The sequence below is a fragment of the Cyprinus carpio genome, chromosome B3 (genome assembly GCF_018340385.1).
Source record: "Cyprinus carpio isolate SPL01 chromosome B3, ASM1834038v1, whole genome shotgun sequence".
Taxonomy (NCBI): domain Eukaryota; kingdom Metazoa; phylum Chordata; class Actinopteri; order Cypriniformes; family Cyprinidae; genus Cyprinus; species Cyprinus carpio.
In genome coordinates, this window is record NC_056599.1 from 21,465,428 (window position 1) to 21,485,196 (window position 19,769).

The 19,769-nt window shown below is 38.1% G+C and overlaps 1 protein-coding gene across 4 annotated transcripts in view; it reads left to right on the forward strand.

Moving 5' to 3' along the window:
* rarab (retinoic acid receptor, alpha b) overlaps nt 1–19,769 on the forward strand; it is a 115,256-nt gene that overhangs the window by 62,267 nt on the left and 33,220 nt on the right. Inside the window, exon 1 of one of the 4 annotated variants that reach the window (XM_019091729.2) lies at nt 18,861–19,752. The exons of the other annotated variants lie outside the window; for them this stretch is intronic. Coding sequence (XP_018947274.1) covers nt 19,590–19,752 — 163 coding nt within the window. The 5' untranslated portion in view covers nt 18,861–19,589. Of the gene's footprint in view, nt 1–18,860; nt 19,753–19,769 lie in introns of those variants that run through there. 4 annotated transcript variants of the gene reach the window in all.

Consider the following 19,769-nt stretch of genomic DNA (forward strand, 5'->3'; position numbering starts at 1 on the left):
AAATACATGTTAAATTACATTTACAAATGTATATATATAATATATATATATATATATAACAGTCATATACATGTTATTATTGTTTTTACAATATATATATATTTTCAATTAAATATGCTGTCTTTTTAAGCTTACGAAAAAAAAATCTAAAAAAAAACAAAACTATATGCTGTCTTTTTAAGCTTACGAAAAAAAAATCTTACTGGCCCCAAATTTTAGAATTGTAGTGTATGTATTATAAATTTTTTGTAATTTTGTAAAATGTTAACATATTATTTAATTTGTTTTTAGGATGTATAAAATGCTGGCTAGGAAACTAGCTTTAGCAAAGCAAGGGACAAGTGATATTTTTTTCACAAAATATTTCAAATGTAATTTCTATCACAGTTGTTTCCACTATACAGAAGGTTATCCAACACAGTTATTGCATCATTTAATGTTGCAGATCATGTGATGCAAATGATTCTGTAGTGCAAATATTTATGCCAGAGCAGAAAATTACAAAAAATGAATTCTTCTGTGTCCAAAAGTGGTCATAGTTGAAGTCGTCATAATTGACCTTTTAACTGCAGCCATCATATGATCAGTGAGATATGTTCGAATGCACTGCAAAGGATCATTCCGACAAAGCCATCACATACAGTCCTAGATACATTTAACATTGAGGATCATCATGATGGAGCTGGATGGAGAGATTTAGTACAGGAGGGGAGAGACACTACGATTCCCTTGAGAGCGGGAGGCTCTTATCGTGCCTTTGGGAGAGGTCTCAGGGTGACACTTTTAAAAGGATGGCACTCCCAAGTCGCTAAAAGCCTGTTAAAGTAACTGCTTGTATTGCTCCTATTCTGATTCCTTGCTCACAGTCTCGACCTTCACAAGTCCTTGCATTGGAAATGAGGGCAAGCACGAACACTTGGCACTGAGAGGAAGGTGTGTGTGTGTGTGTAGGTCAAACCTGATTAGTGTAGCATACTATAGGAGTGTGAAAAGCACAGAGAAAATGTCATCACACTCTGTTTATCCAGACCACTGTTTTAATATAACTGAAAATGCTCATAATTAGAGTATCAGCTGAGGTTGCTTGGCTTCTGACTCATAAAAAGGCTTTTGTTTGCTTGTATTTGATCCACATCTTCATTGAGTCAAAACAAAGGTTCATTGATTCAGTCTTGTAGTTTTCTCCTGACCTATTTTACTTCCATGATGTGATGTGATGTGATTGATGGTGCAACAGGATATTCAGGGCCAAAAAAATAAAGAAATAAATAATTAAAAAATAAATAAAAAATGTAGGACCGAACTTGATTTTGTAATTTAGGAATTGATTTGACCATGAAAAATGGGTGTTCTGTAGCAGAATGGAGCCAGGCCAGCCCACATGACCTATGTGATGTCATTAGAAAAGGAACATTGTTTTAGAAGTGATTAAAATTGACAAAGATCTTCCATCTTGGATATCATGCGCAGATGAACAGTGCACATTCAGACCTAAAAAAAGACTATTGAAGACTTGTTCAATTTGTAAGTTCAGTGTAGGTTTGTTTTGCCTGCAGAACAATAAGCTTTGTTCCAAAACATAGTGAGCTGCATTTGGAAGGAACATTTTGTGACATCATAGATGTAAACAATGTTCCAAAATCTTAATTATTCAGCATGTTAATTTAACTTGTTTTGGTCAAATCATGAGGCTGCGTTGTATCCCTTATGGAGAAAGCAGTCCCAGATTGCATTACTTATAATTGATTAATGACAAATATTTTATTAGTAATTCATCTAATCAGTGTTATTTTAGTATTATCTATTTAATATTGTAGTATTTATTCATATTTTGAATTGTTATATTATTAGTAATTTTTGTGATGTGTTTGTCATTTTTATTAGTTTATTTATTATTTATATTTATTTATCTTTTATTTATTTTAATTTTAGTAATTTGTTCATAATTTAGCTTAAACTAAACAAACAAACTAAATGTATTTTTGGTTAACGATAATAACACTGAATCTAATTAAAATGAATGGTTTAATTATTTGTGTTTGTTTTGTGCTTATTAGGCCTAGTTCTAATATTTCACTGATTCCAGAAAGATGTTGTATGTTGTATGCACCGCGTTATGCCTGAAAGTCTGATTGTTAGTTTAGCTTCAAGCTCTACTGAAATAGAGTCTCCATTTTTATGGCACACATACTTGCTGTCTATACTGTATGTTTCAAAACTTACCTAATGGTAAGGGGTAAAACCTAATGGGGCTCCATGTATGCAAGAATGCTTCTATAGAGGCAAAGGGCTCTATTCTAAAGATCTAAGCGCATGGTCTAAAGCGCACGGTGCAATTGCATTTAGAGCTGTTGCTAGTTTTTTTTTGCAGGAAAAATGGTTCTGTGCACCATTGTCTAAACATGGTCTAAAAGGGTTGTCCCTATTCTCTTAATGAGTAATGGGTGTGGTTTGGGTGTAACGTGCCATAAACCAATCAGAGTCTCATTTCCCATTCCCTTTAAAAGCCAGTTACGCTCGCACCATGGTGGATTCACCATTTTAAATGGCAGAATTTACAAGAGGAAAAACTGAACACTTCTCTAGTGAGGGAACAGATCTTGTGCGTGTAATTCTGATACATGCAAAGACTATCCATTATTACATGTAGGCATTTTTATATCTATGTACACAATAATAATCTTTTACATTTTAATCCTTTAATTTTTCATTTTTAAAAATGCTTGTGTGTGTAATAATAAGCAAAGTGTATGCACGTTGAGCACCCTCCTATAGGCGCATATTACTAACGCTCTCTCTTTAAATAACAAAAAAATATATATATATTGCACCAGACTTTAGACCAGGTTTTTGTTGGTCAATGGCGCGGTCTATTTCAGTTGCCACAATGCGCCTGAAAACACCTCTTCAACCCAGCACGCCCATGAGCGCACAAATGGGCGCAAATGCATTTGCTATTTAAACAACGTGGTGAACGACATGAAAATAACAATTGCGTCGGGCTGAAACTAGCAAAAACACTTGCGGCGCGCCTGGCGCTGCATTGCTCCGGGTGTATGATAGGGCCCCAAATCTTATTTATCAGTTTCTTGTCTCTAACACATTGTCCTGTGGGCTCTCTTAAATTGAGGGATTACACAATTTATTTACAGTTTAAAATCTGTGTTGGTTTTAGTCATAAACTGTTTGAGGGTTGACATTTTTATATGATTTCCCCATTTTCAGCCATAGATAACTTCACAAGGCCATTGCTAAGCTGTGAAGGACTCATTTTATTGATGAACCAAAAATGTGTGTCAGAATGTGGGAAGTTTTTAGTGCAGAAAGAAGGGAGCAAGTCTGCCATACACATAGTATTTATACATACAAACAGCCACAAACGTACAGACATGCACACAATGTCCCGTAAATCAGGGCCCCTGGAGGGACGCCTGCTGCCGTTAACTCCTAAAGCGATTTAATAGGCCTGTTTGAGGGTGTATTTATAGAATGATTTAGCACGTGTTGATTTCCTGCGCTTGTTTACTCTGACTTCTTCACAGAAAACTTTTATGGACTATTAAAGGTTTTCAGTAGCCGCCATTGACAGGCGAGGAAGTGAATTCAAGCTTGTATCAACTGCATGTGCCACAAAAGAGAGTTTGTGGGACTGTGACATAATCAGCATTTGTCCTCACAACTGTGGCCAAAACAACCACTACTGCCACTAGCACTTTAGTAAGTGTTTGATAGCTTTTTAATGACCCTTTATGTTACATAAACACACATATTGAAGAGGATCACTGTAATTAAACGCCCCAACATTTGCGTTAAGCTGCCTGAAGCCTCCACATGTAATTCTGGCCCGTATAGGCCACAGCATTCCTGTAAGTTATTGTAGAAAAGACTCATTCATACAAATACAAGTGTTTTCAATTGACAGTTTTCAGGTTTTCTCAATTTATTTGACTCCAAAATGAAACTGTAAACTGTTACGCACATTATGTTTGCTGTTGACCTGATTCATCAAACCGAAGAAATTACAACCAGGTGTCATTTTCATGCTTCTTGTCCCTCTTTCACTTCTTGTTTTCTCTTTTAACAGAGCTGGCAGTAGTGTACGGTACAGTCACAGAAGCGTACACTTGTATGTGTTTGAGAGGTTATTTTTGAGTCTGCATTGACAGATGTTCCCAATCCAGCTGTGACAGCCTCCACCCGCTCTACATTCCATACCTCTCACACACACACATACACACACAACAAAGGAAATGCTGGTATGTAGCAGGCAGGATTTCTGTTGCAACAGATGCACTGATACAGCAGGTTTGATTATAGTAGTCCCTGTTACAAGGTGAGAATGAAAAACTCATTGTAATTGATAATGAATTTAACTATATTTTATTTCGTTTTTTTATTTATTTATATTAATAATAATAAGAATAAATAAATACAATTAATAATACAATAAGTTTAATAATTTTATTTAATATTTCTTATTTTAATCTTATTCTTCAATATTTCTGTGTAAAAATATTTATGTATTTTGTGTGTGTGTGTGTGTGTGTGTGTGTGAAAAAACACACACACACACACACACACACACACACACACACACACACACACACATAATATGTGTGTATACTATATATAATACTATGAAAACGCTAAGCACATTTTTGAATGATCATATGCTATTGATCTGTTTTGAAAAAAAATTATATAATTTATTACTTAATGATTGTATTGCAAAGTGTAGTGTTCTGAAACATTTTAAAGCTTCGTATTTTACATATATTACACAAGCACACATAAGGCTGACTGTGCTGGGCACTTCAGTGGAGAGTGGCCAATAAACACCCTTTCAATCAAGGAAATGGACACAGCAGACAGCTCTGCTTAAAACATGCAATTAGTGAGACGCATAGAGGCCAGAGCGATCCTGTGTGTGTTTGGTGCACACCTGTGACCACCCGGATTTATTGCCTGTGTTTGTAATTGTCAGCTGCCATCAGTAGATGAGAAGAAGCTATTCCATTATTGGCTGGATGTTTATGGGTGCATCTGTAAATCGTCACCGAGCTTGTGCTGTTGCTGGACCTCTGAGAGTCTGCGAGCTTTTGAAGCTACAGTGTTTGATTTCAGTCATCATGGTGTTATAAGAACTTTGGCAACTTATTAGATCTTTTAGAACATTGTAAGAAAAGAACTTGTCAAATGCTGTGTCATGGTTCATTCTAATGGTGCACCAGTGTTGTGTTTTTTTTTTTTTGTGACCGATACCAATGCTGATATCTAGAGAAGACAGCCATTAGCTTATAAAATGCAGATAATACAGTTTCATGATAGCAAATGAGAATTTAAATCAAAGAACACTATTTTACACAATATTTAGTCAGTACTAACCAAAAAAAAAAGTGTGTGGGGGTGTGTGTGTATGGGTGAGTGAAAACTGAATCTAATTAAAAATGCTGTTGATAGACACAAGAATGAACTGCCTGTATGAAATGGCTAAATAACAGCAACACGGTCTCATGGCTATTCATAACTCATTAACATTTTGGTGAAGTAGTGGCTAATTCATGAACTTGTACAATCTCATTTCGACATTTTCTTACAGCTTCAAACATTGTAAAATCATTATGTTTTCCTGTGAGATCGGGTTGGATATTTCTGTATATTACTATTCCAGTGAACAAAAGCCAATAAAAACTTGTAAGATATCAAGGATGTGGAAAATAATCCTTCATACAACCAAAATTTGGAACATATAATAGTGCACATAATTGCACATATAAACAGTGAATTTATCCTCCAAATACTGTATACTTGCTACTGCCTGGTACTTGAAGTTTCACTTGTTAACTGTGCAGCAGGTGGTCTCGCCTTTACTGGATAAATTTGCTTGCCAAATTGTAATCTAACCGCTCATTGTAGTGTTAGCCAGATGCCTGGAGTAAAGCACCATAAGTGGGTGTACTGTGGTATTAGGTGATATAAAAATGAGCTGAAGCAGAACAGCAATGCCATTATGTTCAATGAAAAAGAAATAAAGACACATTTAAGAAATTAGCTTTTATTTGGTGTCTTTTAATCACTTTTTTTACAACTGAAATCACTGCGTGTATGATTAGTAAACATTAATTGTATATTGAGGCTTTCTGAATGCTTGATCATTGGTTATATTCAGCTAGTCTTTTTTAATCAGACGCTTGATCGTTGTTTCTTTGTGCGAGTGTATATATGAATATGTCTCCTGTGTTTGTTCCTTATTTGTGCCTTTGATGTGCATGATGTACGCCACATGTATCTTGTCCCTCTTAAGTTGTTTATCTTTATATTTGTGTGTATGTGAGAGTGTGAGTGTGTGTCTGCATTCCCTTCCTGTGGGCCTCCAGACCAAAGCCTCCTCGCAGTGAGAGAATAGACTGGTTTATTGGAGGCCTGTCAGGCTCAGACTGAATTTACAGCCCACAGACAATGTTTATCACTCAACAGAGGGTAATGTGAGCAGAAAGCGCTGCAACCAGAGAGGGAGGGATGGAAATAAAAGACGTGAGGGAGGCGGCAAAGCCGATCCAGAGCCGGGGAGGGCTTTCTGGCCCTCGTCTCACTATAGCTCATAAATCTCCAGACCCCATCCTGAGATATGTGTACTTACAGAGAAAGTGAAGAGAGGAAAGAAGGGAACAGAAAGGGGAGGTGGAAAGCAGCATGACACCTTTCTATGCTGTGCTTTATTTTTTGCTGAAGCATGGACTATTTTGGGATCTCTCTATCGCTGCAGTGTTTGCGCCGTCTTGTGTGTTTGTGTATTTGTGTCCGAGTGGGAGTACTTTGTTTCGTTTAGTGAGTGTGCATGAATATGTTTAATTCGGTTTTAAACACCACTAAGCTGCAATAGAGGCATCAATCACATTCCCTCACACATAGAAAATCATATTATTTTTGTAGCACTATCATGATTTAGTTGCAAATTAATAATGTACAGAGATAAAAAATTAAAAATAAAAAAACTTTGAGTGATATATTTTAATTTTATGGCCAACCAAAATGATTTAATCAAGAATATAATATAATAAACATTTGAAAGTCTCTTATGCTTATCAAGGCTGCATTAATGTGATCAAAAATACAGTAAAAACAGGTGAAATATTATTATTATTGTAATTCAACAGTTTTCTAATGTAATATATTTTAAAATGTAATTAATTCAGCAGCCATTACTCCAGTCTTCAGTGTCACATGATCCTTCAATCAATCTTCTTTGATTTATTTGAGATGTAAATCTTTTATAGATGTCTTAACATTCACTTTTCATCTATGTAATGTGTCCTCACTGAATAAAAGTATTCAATTATTATTATATTATATTATATTTTTGCAGAATATTAGGCTACATGTTTTAAGTGAATCCAGGAATCAAAACTTTGCAGCAGGAAAGACAGTCTGAAACTTATCACAGAAAACAAGTACTACTTAAACTGAGGACAAAATAGCTGTGATCTGCTTCTATTCAATACAAGTTAAGACTCTTGCTGATAATTAACAAAATCTGCTAATATCGGCTGATGGTCACTGATGGTATTGTGCATCCCTGGGTAATCTGTTCTCTTGCTGTGAAATCTTATTGTTGTGTATTGTCGTATGGCGTTCTCTGAGTTTCTTTGTTGTGTGTGAGTGTGTGAGTGCCTGGTGTGAAAGCCTGTGACCCAAATGCCGTCCTCCCTCACACCTCTCATTCACACTTTTACACTCCACGGCTGCTGACATTTTACTGCGGCTTGGACGATGTGATGGGCCGACCAAGTGTGAGGTGCATCGTGGGTGTTGTTAATGGGACAGCTCTCAATACCTCTGAGGTTTTGTTGTAATATTTTTACCATTAGTTTTCCATTTTCTGTGCTTCATTTCTGCTGATATTAGGGTTGATATTTTTTTGTTTATGCCACATATGCCTATTTAACACACAGTTTCATTGCCTACTTTACCTGCTCGATATCTGTTTGTATTTCCTCTAATATGGTAGCCATGTCTCAGTCTCTCCTCATCCCTCTTCCCTGGCCATAGGGCTCCCTATCCACTAAGGTGCTGAATAATTAATGGAGGCAAGCTGGGTTGATTAAAACAACACATCAGTCTGACCTCATTTAGTGAAGGCATGACTCAATGACAGGAACCAGCAGTGTCCTCCTAATGACAGATTAGTCCTGAATGCGTGTGCTACTGTAAAAGAATTACAGTTTACACACACACACAAACACACACACACACACACAAGTAATGTGAGGCACTTATGATGGTACCCATACTAACTATACCCATTAAACCGTCCACATGAAAGTCTTTAATTCACAGGACTGTTTAGTAACACTTTTACACATGTGCAGGCTAAAGCTAGCAAGCTAACTAACAGCCTCTAAACTGTTTGTTGACCAGTGAAAAAAGCGAAGTTATAACTTCTGTGTCTAAAAGCCTTTTATTGAGCAAAAAAGTGAATATTAGCTTCAGGAGAACTTGTGCTGACAAAAACATCTTGCTCTAACTTCCTACATTTTGTGAATTTGCTTTTGCCAAGCTTATTTCTCTCTTGAATATGTAACATAATGATTTGCTTTATAAATATTTCTGACAGTTTTAAGCCAGGGGCGTCTTCACATTTGTTTGTCAGTATTTTTAGTCTCTGTGGATATTGAGGAGTTAATGGTGACATTTCTGCGAGAGCAAATATAACTTGTGTCTCTGCGTGAACTGGAAGTCATTGGCGCGGTGTCAGATACAGATTTGCCAGCGGTTGACAGCAATAAGCTGTGAACTCCTCAAACAGAAGATTGTCGCATTAAATCCACTGCTGATTTCTGCTTGTATGTTCAGAAAATGTCTATTTTGAATATGGAATGAATGCCTATTACATATTGATTTGGTAAAAATGGAAATGTGATGCCTTGATTTAGGAACAATTTCATATAATAAACTGCTGGTAAACCTGTTGCCAAACCTATTTGCCACCATGTCCGTATCAATCACGCCAGTCCAGCAGCTCACTGGAATGTACTGGAAAGAACCGATTGAGGAGCCTGGCAGGAAGGAGGGAGGAATAAGCCGCCTCTTTCGTCTACATCAAAAGGAAAAGTTAATTTGCTAATCATCCGTGGCACATGGAGCGAGTTCCTTTTCGCTAATTGTGTCCAAGAGTTGCTATTAGCATATCTGCTTTGATTTTGTACTCTGCCCTGTGGCAGCTGACAACGGCTGTTCTTTTTTTTTCTTTCTTTCTTTCTTTCTTTTCCAATGAAGACTGACAGTTAGGAACTGCTGAAAAAAAATTGTACAAAATGACTAATTTACATGTACTTTGGGGTGAAATTATATAGTGTATGCATGAAGTTTATGTAGACTTTTCAAATAAATCAAAACTCATAACAACCAAACACAACATGCATTAATTAAAAGGATCATGTTACAATGAAGACTGGAGTAATGGCTGCTGAGAATTCAGCTTTGCCATTACAGGAATTTAAAATATATTAAAATAGAAAACAGTGATTTAAACTGTAATAATATTTCACAATATTACTGCATATACTGTATTTTTCATCAAATAAATGCGGCATTGGTGAGACTTATGCTTACCGACTCCAAACGTTTTTACTGTAGTCTATATCTAAAGATGGGTCAATAGAGAAATGTTCTCAGTAGAGGTCTGTAAATCTTTAGAGTTTTACAGAGCACAAGCTAATAATTAGTTCCTATTGCTAAATCATAGAATGTACTGGAATCCTAGATTAAATCACATAATCAAACAGGGACAGTCACACTGATAAGTATGTAATGGATGGCATGTTTTCAAGCACTTCTTTAGAGGTTTTGTATTACACTGTGTCACATCAATACCATTGTTGACAGCATATTGAACCATGGCCAGCTGATTTGGTCACGATTGTGCCAGCTAATAGTTTTGACTTGTAATTTCGTTATTAAGTTTTCCGGGGACTTTTATTTCTTTTTCAAAAGCATCCCAATGTGTAGAAAACTTTCTGGTACTTATTGTTTTTTGCTGAGCAGATACCGTAGTCTGAAGTCTGAAGTTTCCTTCAAGTTGAGAGATATCTGAACCTTAAAAACTCTAAGGAAGAGGGGGGAAAAACTCTGAATTTGCTGAGCTCAGCCCTTTTCAGTCTCAGTGTCCTACTTGAAGACAAAGTAAAAACAGTATATTGACATTTACAGGAGTGTTTTTTCTTCTGGCATGGAGGGTCTAGACAGTGGAGAATGTTGTGGTTTTGTTTGTGTGCTTTCTTCCATTTATAATTAGTTGAGAATTCAAATGTGCAATGAGCAGAAACCATTTTTTCTGTGCTCTTATCATCATGCTAAATATTTCCTGGACTTTGAATGAATTTGATTAGGAAGTCTTGTACTCATTCACAGATCCTAAACAGTGATGCTATTGTACAACCATATTATCTTAAGAGGCTAAAATATGAAAACAATTGACCTCTCTTCTTGCTGCTGATCCGTGTTCAGGAAGCTAATGTAGAGAACCAAACTGCTACTTGAACCCAAACAAAACAGGAAGAAGAAGAATGCTGTGGTCTTTTTACTTTTTAGTTTTTGTGGAACAAAAAAAGGTGATGTTTTGAAGAATCCTGGTCACCTTTTTCCATACGGTGAAAGTGAATAAGGACTGGGTCTGCCGACAAAAAAGGATTTATTGCCTTTTTTCCCTTATATATAGCTCGCAAATAAAATATGACACCTTCTGATGCTCTGTTTAATGTCAACATGTGGTTACAATGCACATGAGAACTACTGCCAAAATGGTGTTGATGTATCATTTGCAGTCATTAAATAACTTAAATTTGTGTCTGTTCCTCACATAAAGCTATTGCATGATTTCAGAAGACCTTGAATGTAATGTATGAGTCATATGGAACACAGTACTCTTATGGTACTTTTATGGTGCTTTTTTACCTTTTAAGCTTGACAGACCCAGTTCCCATTCACTTTCAATATGTAGATTTTTTTTTTTTAAAGTCCCGTTGTCCTCTATGGAAATCATATGGACTTGGAATAACATGAGAGTCAGTAAATCATGACTGAATGAAACTGTGAACTGTTCCTTTAAGGTTTAAAACCTTTCTATTTTCCAAACTTTAATCTTTCTACCACATTTTCCATTGTTAGAACTATGTCATATGTTAATGTTGGATTAACAGACATTGACTGGTTTTGCACTTGTTTTGTTTCTCAAGGTGTCAGCACATATTCTTGAACAAGAGAAATCTTTTGTAGAAGTGTATTGCATGTGTTTGCATTTGCATGGGGATTAAAGGGCAAATCTGTTTTATTGATCATGTCCTCTATTTTTTTTTAGCAGTATTAGAGACAGACTTCAGTTTAAAAGGCACTGAAAATAAACTGTAACTCTTGATTAGATGCAGACTATCGAATCGCATGCGACGTCAAAAATTAGCTGTAATTATACTGAAGAAATATCCTGTAGCTCATTGTCATAGTATCATCCAAAAGAAATGTGGTCTGCTGAAATATGTGGAAGGGCTTCTAGAGTGACAGCATGCTTGTTTTCTTAGACTGGAGTTTGGAGACGGGAAGTGCAGTGGCTCTTGGAGTGGGGACCAGAATGGCTGGCCAATTGCGCCGTGGGTCAGAGTGTTTGTTCCTGTTCATGTACCCCCTCCCTCCCCCACCCAACCCCCACACGGGTTTGCAGCTGCTCTGGAGAATTAGGGGGAATCCCAACTTAACTAATAGTATAAACTGCAGGCCTCACATTGAGGAAGAAGCAAGGGACTCAAAATAGATCATGTCCTGAAAGTAATTGAAGATTGTTTTAGAAATTTTCAGGAATGTGACATCTGCATAAAACATTTTTGAGCCTTGTGTGTGAGCACTTCAGATGGTTGACCTAATTAAGTGATCTACAGTGTGTGTAATCATTTTAGAATTGTTTTTCATGAGGTCATGGGAGTTGAGTGTTGAACTTCTTTCAGAATCATGTAAAAAACAGCATTATTCATTTAAAGGCAAATGCGAGTTACTCCATCAGAGGAAGACCCAGATGTGAGAGCTGGACTGTTGATGGGGGTGGGGGGTGGTGGGTGGTTCCAGATGGTCCACCCGGGCCTGGTTAAATATTATCAGTGCACAGGCCTCCCCCACCGCCTCGCTGAGCCTGTAATCCATCGTAACTACCCAGCCCTCTTTCATCTCCCTTCTCTTTTTCCCCCTTTGCATTTCACTCAGAGGAGTGGATTATAGGAGGTGCTCATTCTGCATTCAAGAAGCACACTAGAAATGGATGGAGCGAGAGATCTCTTAATATCACACTATCAGATACAGTGTGGACTGCATGTACTACAGATGTAGAAATACACTGAGATGCTCATATTATAGCTGCAGTGTAGCATTTGACAAACTGAGAAACACATGCTTTGACAAGCACCCACAAATTTGATCATCTTCAAATAATGATAATAATGTATTTATTATTGTACCTTAAGTTATTAGCACCTTATGTATAGCTATTCAGCTATTCAGGCATTGTTTTAGCAAACTCTCATTCGTTCTGCCTTCATTCCGGTATGTAACACCACTTTTCACAATCTAGTTGCTTGTCCTCTTTGAAATACTTCACATTACAGAAATAAAATGGGTTGCGGACAGCAGTCAGTGCTGACATTTTAGAGCGTACATCATATCATTCTGTACGAGAATATGATAACCAAACGGCTCATTAACATTTGCCTCTTCATTTACTTCTCAAGGACTAAACCTTTACTCTCTGTGTTTGTTCTGAAGCACTCAGCCTCTCAGTGCTCCGTGAGTCCTGAACATCCCGTCCCGTCCATGGCCCCCGTCTGCCCCCTTCCCCGGCGCAAGTGCATGAGAGCGCTTGAGGAATGCTGTGCCTCTATTGTAATTGTATCAAGGGGAGGGAGAAAGATGGGTTAATTACCCTCTCAAAGTGGCCAGTGCACTTGGAGAGGAGGGTCAAACAGGTCATAATGGCGCATTTGCCAGGCCATTGTGAGGGTACTGTAGCAGAGCGACCAGCTCTTGTTCCTGCTTCAGACCATTTTAGGGGGCTTTCGCTGATTAAAGGGGGGATTTGCGTCGGCTGCTTTCATGGGTCCTTGGCCAGGAGAATCGATATGTCAATAGGCTCAGTATCTATATGCAAAGCGGGGGTTTGGCCAGCACATTCAGAGCTTTTTGATATGCATGGGGCTTAGGCTTAAGCCACTGGCAGTAAAGACCGAGGATTATCACAAAGGCTGCTTGATGTTCTTATGTGTGGTGATATGGGGTCCTCCATGGGGAGTGGGTCTGCTTTGATAAGATAGAGAGCTGGTGGCCTGGAAGGCTGGCTGGCTGTGGTCTGCCAAGGTGCGTTTGATGACTCAGAACTCCTCTAAACGGAGAAATTGCTGGCTTTTGTTTTGGCCGCCCATCTGTGTAACATACCAGATTCTTCCTGCCCGAGGCCCACCATCACAGCGCAGTCCCGTTGGGTCCTTTGTGTGTTTGCCTCCACGTGAAAGAGAGACAGAATGAGAAATCAAGAGAGAGAGTGTCGGGGGTGAGGGTCTTTCCTCTAGGGGGTGTCAAGGTAATGGGCCTGTTTAGAGAGCAGCCCCTATCTGTCTCTCATCCTCTCAATATCTCTCTGTCGTGCCGGGAGTAGAGATGATGGGGCTTCCTTTCATGCCGTTTCCATCCGCAGAAGATGGAGTAGTGTGGAGACACCGGTCGGGGTCAGCGGACCTCCCCCACCCTGTACTCGGCTCCACCTCGCTCTTAGGCTCTTTGAAATGGTGATGATGATGGGGTGACCCCTGCTGCCCCCGATGCGACGCCCTCAATGAGGCTTGGGTTTGGTAGATCATTCCACTACCCCCACTTTTCCCTCCCCAGAGCTCCACAGCAACCGCTGTCCCGGTCCCGGCCACATTTGTCATGTCCAGACCCCGCAAGCTGCACCTCTATGGGGCTTTTGTTCCTCAACCTGCTAGCTAAGCAGGGGATTTCAGATGGACCATTAACATTTGAACCAGCTCGGCACATTTCCCTATTGGGCTCGATCTGCGCCTGGGCCATTACTGGTGCAAAGAGCAAGAATTTATCATATAGGTCACCCCCCCCCCCCACCCCACAAACATATATATATATATATATATATATATATATATATACAGAAACATAAATAAGGTTACACAAATAAAATTACACTCATTAAAAATACACACGTTATACTAATAATATTACAAGTTTTAGAAATGCATATTTGACAGTAGCTTGAGTTGGGTTGCAGATGTACATTTATTTTCATTAACAAAACTGTACCTGTTTCTGTGAGGATGTGTGAAAATAATAAAAGCCTCATCTTTCATACATACGACCCTAGGGGGGCGCGGACCCCAGGTTGGGAACCACTGATATAGGTCAATATACACCACAAAAGACCAATGATAATATGTTAAGAGCTGTTAATTGTGGGGTTGATCAGGAAACTATATAGTATTATGTGTTAGATGATAACAATAATCATACCATAGCAGTAGCACAGGACTAAAAAATGTATAAAAACATTTCATTGGACACAAACATGATGTTCAGACAAATAACACACATATATGCCTTGATCATACTCTGCTGATCTTATTCAAACAGTCATATGTGTCATTGAGCTGTTCATCTGTTGTTTGGGTCAGTAGGGGTCAGAAGGTCAATAGAGTGTTATGATGCATAGCCTGGGGCACAGGTGAAGTGGACTTGACCACTCATGCTGCACCTTCATCTTAAAAGAAATTGTTCAAATTGCAAATCAGAATTAGGTGAGATCAAATTTGCTGACTATAACAAATTAGAGATGCATTAAAGGGATAGTTCACCCAGAAATGACTATTTATTTCAATTGTTTTTTGTTTTTTTTCCATATAATCAAAGCTACTGGGACCCAAAACAATATTAGACACTTTAGACTTTTGTATGGAAGCCTATTTCTGCCACATAAGAAAAAATGCATTGCTAAATCATAATTATTAAATTATGAGATAAAAACTTATAATTATTATACAACAATTAAATTATGACATTAAAATGTTTGGCTTTTCATGTCATGATTATGACTTTTGTCATTATTTTAACCTTATTCTCATAATTACGGCTTAGTATCTTATCATTTCTTATCATTCATATCTTATAACTTTTTATCTAATAATTTTATGTCAATTAAACGTCAATATTTTGACTTTATTTCATAAAAAAAGCTTAATATATCTCATAATGCTACCTGTCTCATAGTTATTACTTCGAATGATTTTGACCCCTTATGTCACAAATATGAATTTTTGTGATAATTATGATTTACCAAGGAATGATTTGTGTTTCTTATTTGGCAGAAATGGGCTTCCATACTTGACTCTAATTGTATATGCAGACATTTTCCAAAATATTTTCTTTTGTGTTCCACAGAAGTAACTCAAACTAATGAATTCTTATTTGGGGTGAACTACCTTTCTAAATTCTTACAAAAAAAGATGTTTACAATTATGGGAGTGCATTTAAAAATCTGTGGTGATGACTATACAATTATAAATCTGTAATGATAATGTAAATGTCTCACATTCAGAAGTATACAAACCCACATTCAAACAAACAAACAACTCACCATAAGGATGGTAAGATGCTGGATCTATTCTCATCACTTAATCCTTGACCTTGAGCCAAGAGTTATGAGAAGGGACTCCTCAAGCAATCAGGATCATCAGTGGCCCTGCAGACTAGTAAATAGCCTTCACCCGCTAACATTACACATCTGGCAGAGTGGTTCACGGTAGCTAATCTCCACCATATGTTTACCACAGCAGTAAGCATCAGATGGCATATAGTAACAGCACAAACCTTTTAAATGCATTTATATTGTACCATAATTTACAAAAGTCCATGACGTTTGATTATTAATGACTATATAAGAAATAACCCTCTTTTTATGTCACTCGCTTTCAGGAAATTGCTTGAGCGAGGTTCACAGAAGAGTTAATAGCGTGCATGTCCGGAGATAGCGATCAAGGTTATGTCACTCAGATTAAACGTACTGCCTATGTGATTGCATTTTATGGGAAAATGGTTCACTTTGTCATATGCATTTTTTATATAGCTGGAGTTCAAAAGCTGTCACCGCTGAGAATGTCGAATGGTATCTTTCTCTTGACCTTTGTCGGTGTTAATAGCATGAGGCACATCCATACTGTGCTACTGTATAATGAGTCAGCACAGGCGCTCATTGTAACAGTATTGAATGATGGCCCCTCCCTATCAGACAGATTAAAGGCACTGTGGGTGAATGCAAACACACATCTGTTCATCAGGGCCGGGCATTCTGGGACAAACTGGGTCATGTGACTGACAGAATAATGATAAGCATTTAAACCTGCAGTATGCTAACACCTCGCAAACCCAATCTAACAGTGTTGACATTGCATAATATCTGCTCACAAGAACATTTGCATTCGCTCCTAACAACATATATCGTGCAGCATTGATAAGAAGTTGAGCTTGATAGAAAATAAAGAAGCTTTCTTTATGTGTATGTAGAGGAAGTGAAGTGGGGGAGGTGGATTGAGGGTAATAAATAGCCTCACACTTTCAAGTTACCAGCAGGTTTGCTCATGCATTTCCTCCTAAAGCCCCATAAAGGCTTTGAATTCCTAACAGCCGCCATACAACCCCCTCCTCCCCCGATATACTGCGCCTCTCCACTCCTGCAGTCTCAAGGTATTGAGAATCTCAGGTCATTTGCCTCCATCAATGACATATGTAGCTGCTTATGCCAGTCTGTTGTTGTTTTTCTCTTCTAATACACCACACAATTGTGTTCGAAGCAATTGTCAATTAAAAACAGTATCGATGCTGTGCAATCAAGTTTCTAAAATGAAAGATTTTGAGTCAAATTTGCGCTTATTTTGTGTGAAGTCATGATCAAATTAGAGACATTTTGCAGACAAAAAATGGTCCATTGTCAATAGTGTAGCAATGTATGAAGCACAGACCACACAGAAAATGTGCATGACCAGTTGAACCCGATGTGAAATCTGCAGGGGAAAGCTTTTGCCTCGGCTGAAATGACTGGATTTAACCTGCGAAAAATTGCTGAACAATGCTAAATGTGACCACACCTTAACTGTGTTTACTGTTTATATAGTATTACAGACGTTTGGTCTGTGTTATGTCTTTCATGAAACATTTAAACTGGCACAAATGTAAAGCAGTATTATTTAGAGCCAGCCATTTCCCTCCTCCCTTACCATTTTATAGCCAGATTTATATGGGTCTGGTTGGATTAAAAGGACTGTCCATTAATAAACGTGTATTTATTGAATGAGTGGCCTTTTGTGCGCAGGCTAATATTTTAGATGGTGAAAAATCAATACAGTACCTCTTACATGTCAAGGACAAAAATGTGAGGGCTGAAGCCGGAAAATAAGGGGAGGCTAATACGTCGTTTCACTGATGGATGGAGCCATCAGCGGATGGCAGCAACCTTGGTGCGTTGAGCTGACGGATGCTGTAGAGCTGCAGCCCGAGTGTTCATTGCCTTGTTATGAACACTACTCTCCAGACAGCGTCTATGGATTTTGTGGTGGGAAACTAGATAGTGTTGCAATGTGTTGTTTACCTCACTTTGTATTGATAAAGCAGTGTTGGGTCACTTGAGTGTCTGCTCTTTACAGAGACAGCATGGTGGTCACTGGAAGAGATGATCTGTATGTGTAGATAGACCTATTGTTATTATTATTAAGTACATGTTCTGGCATTTATAGTGCTACATTTTAACTGATTAGAATTGTAATAGGCTGGTAAAAAAAATAATAAAGATAAAAAAAGTCATGTTTGATCAGACACCCACTTCAAGTAGAGAAAACAAAATATAAGTATTAATACAAACATTACATAGCGTGTGTGTGTGTGTGTACAGTCAAACAAAAATGTATTCAGGCACCAACATTTCCCACATTAACACAGTTTATTTGCTATAGTTTAGAAAATGGTAATAAAATATGACAAGAACTCAGAGTTAAACTGTGTCAGAAAAAAAATCCTCTTGATATTGTCAGATAACTTTGATAGAAAGGTAAGTAATAAATATGGTTGAATAGCTGTCAGCTGTTAAATTTAAGTACACAATTAGATAATACAAATTTAGGTCAACCAATTACCAAGCAAACCCACTAGTAAAAAAAATTAAAAAAAATATCTGGTGTCTGAATATTTTTTGGTTTGACTGTATGTATATGTATACATATACAAAACCTTCATAATATTTACTGGTTTGACTGTATGTATATGTATACAGATATATAGCAAACATAACAACACCAACACATTGCAAAAATAGTAAACATAAACATTAAAGGATACATAATATTTCAGTTCTTGCAAATGTTATACACAAGTTTATATTAGTTGTCCATAACAAGTTGAACATTTTGTCTCAATATGAAACAGTAATAAAGCTTGTGCTATATAAAACTTTAAAACTAAAATACTTATAAAATGTTTCTTTCAAAACTTTCTAATCCAACTGTCCTAATGTCCTGATAACTCTGGTCCAGTGTCTTGCTTTTTAACATAGTTTTTTTTTTTTTTTTTTTTTTTTGTAAAGAAAACGGCAGTCAGATACATGTAAACATGTGTACGTACAAACTTTATACTTAAGCTTGTTATGGCGACAGATCCTCGTTGATAGATTGCACGTATTGATAAAACCGAGATTAGGTTTATCAGCAGCCAATCGGAGAGCGGCGCAGTCAGAGTGGGGGTGGACGGGGGCGGGGTTTGTGCGCAGCTGCTGACACTCGTCAAGAATAGCTGTGTGGGACAGCCTGGGAAGTGCGTGAAGACCAGAGTTACCCTGTCGAGGAGCGCTTTTGTTTTTCAGGGAGAAATTCCCCACAAGCATGCGAAGGGTTCGACACAGGATGCAAAAGGCATTACTTTGAGCTCGCGTCTGGAAACGCTGGAGCAAGTTCGTCCCGCGTCTGATCGGCAGCCTCCAGCGGGATTATTCACAACACCAAACACTCTCCCTCTCTCGTCGATGCAAACGACTGCGTGTTTACAGTAAATATGCGTCGGCCTGTTGACGAATAGCATTTAGAAGACGATCGTTTGGGTGCTTTTGAAGATAGTCGGCGCTAACAGTTCTCGGAGGTTTTCCACGGACTGAGCGCGGGACTCTGCTGCACACAGTTACTCATGTAGCAGTTTCACATCGATCTCTGGGTCTCTTATAGAGACACAGTTTCAACAGCACGCTGTGTTGCAACAACTGGCGCAGGATTTTAACATCTGAAGAATGTAGTTCATTCCCCGTGGACAGCACGAGCTTCTGCTGAACTGATTTATATAAACACACCGAAAAGATCAGCGTCTCTCATCAAGTGTGAAATCGCACTACTTGCTCCCGTTTTATTGTTTTGAGTAGGGTTTTTAATTTTTCCCGTTGTATATAGCATTTCGAGTCTTTTTTTGCTGCGACTAGAAGGAAGCATTTACTTTTGGAGGTTATTTGCTTTTAGTTCACGATGTACGAGAGTGTGGACGTTGTTGGTCTGACCCCTAGTCCGAACCAGTTTTTAAGCATGGATTACTACCACCAGAACCGCGGCTGTCTGATCCCGGAGAAGGGCCTCGTGTCGGGAGCGGCCCGCGGCTTCAGGACCCCGCACTGGAGCGGCTCCAATCACTGTAGGTGGCCTTTTGTT